General features: G+C 31.9%; 1 protein-coding gene across 2 annotated transcripts in view; it reads right to left on the reverse strand.

Moving 5' to 3' along the window:
* Window positions 1-6708, reverse strand: part of LOC106459050 (transcription factor 12-like) — a 69789-nt gene that overhangs the window by 57677 nt on the left and 5404 nt on the right. For both annotated transcript variants that reach the window (XM_022385434.1, XM_022385433.1), the window contains exons 2-4: window positions 4171-4235; window positions 2671-2779; window positions 1028-1053 (exon numbers count right to left, since the gene is read on the reverse strand). In XM_022385434.1, the coding sequence (XP_022241142.1) occupies window positions 1028-1053; window positions 2671-2779; window positions 4171-4235 (200 nt within the window). The remainder of the gene's footprint in view (window positions 1-1027; window positions 1054-2670; window positions 2780-4170; window positions 4236-6708) is intronic.

A 6708-nucleotide genomic window follows, 5' to 3' on the forward strand; every position in this document is an offset into this window, starting at 1 on the left:
GAAAAACATTGAGTGAAACTATATATCAACATTACGTGGGATGCCAATAAATACTAGTGGAAAACATTGAGAGAAACCACATATATCAACATTAGGTGGGATGCCAATAAATACTAGTGGAAAACATTGAGGGAAACCATATATCAACATTAGGTGGGATACCAATAAATACTAGTGGAAAACATTGAGGGAAACCATATATATCAACATTAGGTGGGATGCCAATAAATACTAGTGGAAAACATTGAGGGAAACCACATATCAACATTAGGTGGGATACCAATAAATACTAGTGGAACATTGAGGGAAACCACATATCAACATTAGGTGGGTTGCCACTAAATACGATGCACCTCATTTTACTCTCATATGTCACACGCGGCAATTTTGAATGACAATGGGAAACATTTGTCCCAGTCACAGTGAGAGGAAGTAGGAGCACTGGGAAATATATGCCCCAGTCACAGTGAGAGGAAGTAGGAGCACTGGGAAATATATGTCCCAGTCACAGTGAGAGGAAGTAGGAGCACTGGGAAATATATGACCCAGTCACAGTGAGAGGAAGTAGGAGCACTGGGAAACATTTGGCCCAGTCACAGTGAGAGGAAGTAGGAGCACTGGGAAATATATGCCACAGTCACAGTGAGAGGAAGTAGGAGCACTGGGAAACATTTGGCCCAGTCACAGTGAGAGGAAGTAGGAGCACTGGGAAATATATGTCCCAACCACGGTGAAGGGATTAATTTTATGAATTAATAAAATTATTTAGTGATATCGAGATGAAATCTTTTAATGTATTACTTTAATATTATAATAGAATACATTCAGTATATTGTTATAAACAAATTCATTGTAATTTGTATTATTTTTTTCCAAGTGAATGGGTGAATGAAATCCTCTAAAACCAAATCTAGGAGATAGAAATAAGATTTTTTGCTGAAAAATATCAAAAGGAACAAAAGCTAGTTATATAAACTAGATAACATTAAATTTTATATTCATGATACACACGTATACTTATACTTACATCTCTCTTTCTCTTGACTGTACCATCTATAAGAGAGAAAAAAAAAATTAAACATTGAAAGATAAACAATTATAAATTTCAAGTATATATTTATATCATTTCATGATATGGAGTCTATTCCATATAACAAACCCGTTACGGGAGAAGCATGGGTCTACTTTGGTGAGAGTTGCTACACTGGGAGTGACAGATGAGTCAATTTAGGAAGTTATACAATCTGAAACTATACATGTAATGAATGATGAATAAATACTCAGTTTACTGTGGTTCAAAATAGGACAAGGTTTAGGGCTAGTGAAATAAGTCTAAATTAATGGGTGAAAACTTTCTCTACTCTTAAAAAACAAATTATTACATCAGGCCTTTTCTTCTGATAAAATTGCTTTTCTAAAAAGAAGCAATCCTGAGTGGACCAGAACACCAGGTAGTACTAATAATGCAATGTACAAACACACATGTAGGCTACATAAATATGGTGTAAAAAGATGAGCTCTTTGTAAACAGAAAGATTAAATCATCCGAAGAATTACAGACAGAGCTTGATTCTTTTAGTAAACAAATTCTAAACAACTTTAGAATTGAGACAGCAGAAAGATTGGGGCAATATGCAATAAATTACTATGGAAATTTAAGTTTAACTTCATTTACTATGAAACTAAGTATGCCGGAACTTCAGACAGAAATCAATAACAATTGGTCAATAAACATCGTTAAGTATACTTCCTGATCGTCTTCCTTACTCTCATTCCAGGGTGCCTAGACAGAGCATAAAAAAGATTTAACACAGATGGATCAAGTTATCAGGTCAAATTTATCTATAATTTACTACTTTTACTTTCATACTTACCTTAAATCCACTTCCAAATAGTTTTCTTAAAGAAATCCAACAGTTTTTTTTAATTTGTTTCATCAAGATTACTTTAACTTCATGCACGAGAAGGTTTGTCTGCAGTAAAAATATCATCTGCAAAATTATGCAAAGCCATGTGAAGAAATGTGTTGCGTGACTAGCTGCTCCTTTGCCCTAACCTCGCAAAGAAAAATATAATCTGCAAAATTATGCAAAGCCATGTGTTGCGTGACTAGCTTCTCATTTGCCCTAACCTCGCAAAGAAAAATTATGGTTACTTTTGTATCTTGGCAGCATTATATTGACTGTTTTTAAGAATTTACTGCAAAATTATGTCCCTAGGACTCATTGCACACAACACCAGTCAATATTCTACTTTACTTACATCAGGTAGTATTCTAGTTGCAATACACATTGTAAGTTCCAAATCCTGAATTATATCAAGAAGGACTGAGCATTTGGCTAATAACAAGTGCAAGAAAGGAAAGACATCTCATATTTCAATTGATGTTTTCATGTTGTAAGCCCAGCTGGCATGCTGAGCTTCTATAACGAGCCAAAGGCCTTGTTGGCAGCAACCTGCTGTCGAAAAGCTTTATAATTAAAATTATCAGTCTTAATACAATGTAATATTATACAAACTACTGGAACTATATTTCATCTAAATTTCAAACTAATAATTATCAGAGGCACTGCAAGATTTTAACATTGTTCTTAGTTAAATATATAAAAAGAATTAAAAATTGGGAACCTTAAATAACTAATTTTCATATAAGTATAAAAAATAACTTACTTCTGTTTCCATCAATGGTAAGTATCTTTTGTTGAGGCAAACCATTGAATTGAAAGTAGGTAGCATCTGTGTTCTGGAGGATTTCACCTCCAGGAAAACTAACACAGTCCTGAAATAATGTAATCAGCCATTTATCAAGTTCACATAGTTACAAGACACTGATCAAAATTAACGTTCCAATAATTTTGTTATAAAACTTTACTTGTCACACAATCAACATTGCAAAATTATACGAGTTACTATACATAACTGACTATGCATAATGAATGCTTTCTATATGCTCTTATAACTGTACAAATATTCCATACAGAAGTAAAAAATAAATAAATATGAAAATCATAAGTTTTCTTTTCTCACTTTGAAATAAAACTGTCCTTAAACAGTAGTTAAGTGTTCTCAGCTGTACTTAAAAGTCAATACAAGTATTGCTAAAATTACCTTTTTTAAGGAACAAATAAACTTGCGCATCTAAAAATGCTATATATACATAATATACAGTTCACTATAATAATAAGCCTAATCTTGTTTTCTTTATCTGTTCTGGTCCAGGGTTACTGATGAGGGACAGAATTCTCTGAAACTGGTGGAACTCAGCAATAAGTGGTGACTCAAATGATAGGTTTGGCTTCATATTTATTTTTAGTATTTTAAAAAACATGTCTGCTGAATAATTCAGAACAATAAATTATTAGCAACAATGCCACCTATATTCTTCAAATAATATATATAAATATAGTTTCACAGTGGGGAGTAAAGGATAACTTAAAACTGTCATACATACGCACTTAGGTTTGAATCTAAGTTTCAAATGGACAAAAACTTAGATTCATTATGAATACTCTGCCTAAACAACCTATCAAAGATTACACTTATGTTTGAATCTAAGTTTCAAGTGGACAAAAACTTAGATTCATTATGAATACTCTGCCTAAACAACCTATCAAAGATTACACTTAGGTTTGAATTTAAGTATCAAATGGACAAAACTTAGATTCATTATGAATACTCTGCCTAAACAACCTATCAGAGATTACACTTAGGTTTGTTTTATGGAAGTAAATGAAACCAAATTAGGTACAACATATGGAAATTAAAAGAAAAAAAAAAAGCATATATAAATTTATAACCACAAGTTTTAAATGTATAATTGTGTAAAATTTGATAAATAAATGCAAAGACTTTGAGAAAGCTGCATATTGAAATATGGAGCTTCACCTGACTCTGTGCTGAGAAACATGTTTAATGATGTAATTGTCATCAGTTATGCTCTGAACACAACAACCAAAATGAATATATATATATATGTATATACTATATTATTTATGCATTGACAAAAAATTAATTTACATTTAGATGCGAATAAAAGCAAAATATTCAAAAAACACAGAATCCTTTTTTTTTTGTTTTGAGGGGCTGTATTTTAATCCTAACAAAGCAACACATTTTTTTTAACATGATCTTTAAAACTTCATTTTGTACATAGATTTTAAAATGTCCTACCTGAGGAAGGACCTCAATTGGTTGAGAAGGATAAGGCATAGTGTAGGGTACATCTCTAGCTTTATCTGTGAAATGAAAGATCCGAATCAGTGAAGAATCTCGATATATGAAATTATTTCATTTTAACGTCAGTGCTCATCATTATCTTGAAATGTAGAAACATTTGTGGATTCTGACCCAACTTCAAACAGCTTTAAGTATCATTGGAACACAGTTTTAAGTTTCTACCTATGAGTATCATTAATTACTCAGATTGTGTATTATCCATACTCTATACATACGAGAAAACAAAACTACCGTATTTGCCCGATTATAATGCGCACCCAATGTTGAAAGATTAAATTGAACAAAATTTGATTTTTTTATACATCAGTTGTACAAAATGTATTGAATAGTTTCTAAATACAGTAAACAACTATTGATGTATTAAACACTTTTGTAAATCTTTCATTGAAAAGTTTACTTGTGGTAATACACTATGTCAATCATTCATCTTCACACAAATCTTCATCATCACTAGAATTGTCGCTTCCATTAGATTCATTGCATTTGCTTCATCTTCTTCTGATTCCCACAATGTCATCATCCATCCCATACATTGCATTGTATATGCAACATTTCTTAAAACCTTTAATGATGCTTTAATAATTTTCTGTGGTAGCTTCTAGTAAAATACGTAACAAAATTAAACATGTGCAAATATAATGTGCAGTCAATTTTTCGAGAGGTATTTGGAGGAAAAAAAAGTGTGCATTATATATGGGCAAATATCTGGTAATCACAACTATACTATTACAAATGTATAAAATAGTTTGACTAAACACAAGCACAGACAACAAGTTTACTTTATCTTCTGTGTTATAAACATTGAGATAGTAGTTATGTATTATAACTGTATTAAAAGTTTTAAGAAGATTCCGTACTCAGATATGTAACATTAACAGACAGTTTCAGGGACAAATGAAAACACACAAGTTAAATAGTTCAGTAAATCTGAACAAAATCAGAATCACAGTTCAGATTTGACTCTTAAAATCAAGTATCCAAACTGGGTACTGACAGGAAATGAGCAGCAACCAAAAGTAGTACGTGTGTGCAGTGAAAGTTTCGGAATTACTTGCACAATAAACTATAATCGTGTTTTTCATCTACTCAATAATAGTCAGTAATATATCTACAAAAGAGAATTATAAATTCAACTGGTTTTTATTCATGTAATGACATATAAAACTTACAACTGAAACAGTTTAATTAGAACATTTTATAAATTCATGCTTACCTAAACAGTGGTGCAACCCAAATCTAACAGAAGTGTGATTGTCAGAATCGTACAGTGTTGAGTCTGATCAATTATACCTCACCATATTGTTGGATACCATTTCAAGCATCATATTGTTTGTCACCCACACTAAAATTTTATCATTGTTCTCTCTTTTAATTTGTAGTATTGATATTAACATAGCCTATGGTTATATAAAGTAATTATGATACAGGTGCACAGTGTTTGAAATTGATTCACAAAGGTTCTGAAGTAAAACCAGGCATGTTATTCTGATTTTACATTTTCAAAGAAAATTAATCTTAAGACAGTAGTTCAAGCCAACGGCTAGTGTTTGTGTTTCCCTAAGTAGGATATATTATCTCTTGATTGTTGCCTTAAGTAACTGTAGTGGTTAGACTGTTTAGTATATTGGATGTTATTAATTTTAAATGTCATTTTTTATAATTATGCTCTTAATTTTATGAAATGAGATTTTGAGAACAGAATTTATGAATGAGATGCGAGCTTCACCGTATTGGGTCTTTAAAAAAATAACCCAGTCCTTGTCATTTAAACCTTTCCTTAAACTCCCTTACATTAAACTACAGCCACAACACCAGTCCATTCCACAGCTTAATCCCCTATTGGAAAATTAAAACTGTCTCACATGAAGATGACATCTACGCTGACAAAATTTTGTGCCATCTTGTCCTGTCATTATTAGTTCTGTTTACAATCTTAAACACCTCAATCAGATCCCACCTAACTCTTCTTTTATTGTAGAGGCAGTACATTTAAGTGAGTTCAAGAAAAGGCATGATAAGTATATGAATGATAAGGACTGGCTTTAAGGTTTTTTAAAATTATTTTAATTTGGTTTAGAGGATGGAACAGTCGAGAGAGACCAATAGGTCCCATGTTGTCCCAAGACATTATGTCATGTTATCAAGAAAAAACAATTTTGGAGATCCTAATATGACATCTATCTATCTGAAGCATCATCCTACTAGTTCTCCTTGAACCATTTCCAACAGTTTAATGCCCTTCTTAAAGTAAGAACACAAGACTGAATACAATGCTCCAAATGAGACCTAACCAGTGAACTCAACAATGAAACTATAACCTCTTTAGACTTATGTTCAATATTTTTGTAAATAAAACTGAAAATCCTATTTGTCCTACCTCTAGAAACAGCACACTGTTTGTTTGGCTTAAGAGACTGATCAACCAAAACACAAAGATCCTTTTCTTTCATAACTGTTTAGGTTGTTCCGATC

This window comes from Limulus polyphemus, unplaced genomic scaffold, assembly GCF_000517525.1.
Source record: "Limulus polyphemus unplaced genomic scaffold, Limulus_polyphemus-2.1.2 Scaffold552, whole genome shotgun sequence".
In the NCBI taxonomy this organism is placed as follows: Eukaryota; Metazoa; Arthropoda; class Merostomata; order Xiphosura; family Limulidae; genus Limulus; species Limulus polyphemus.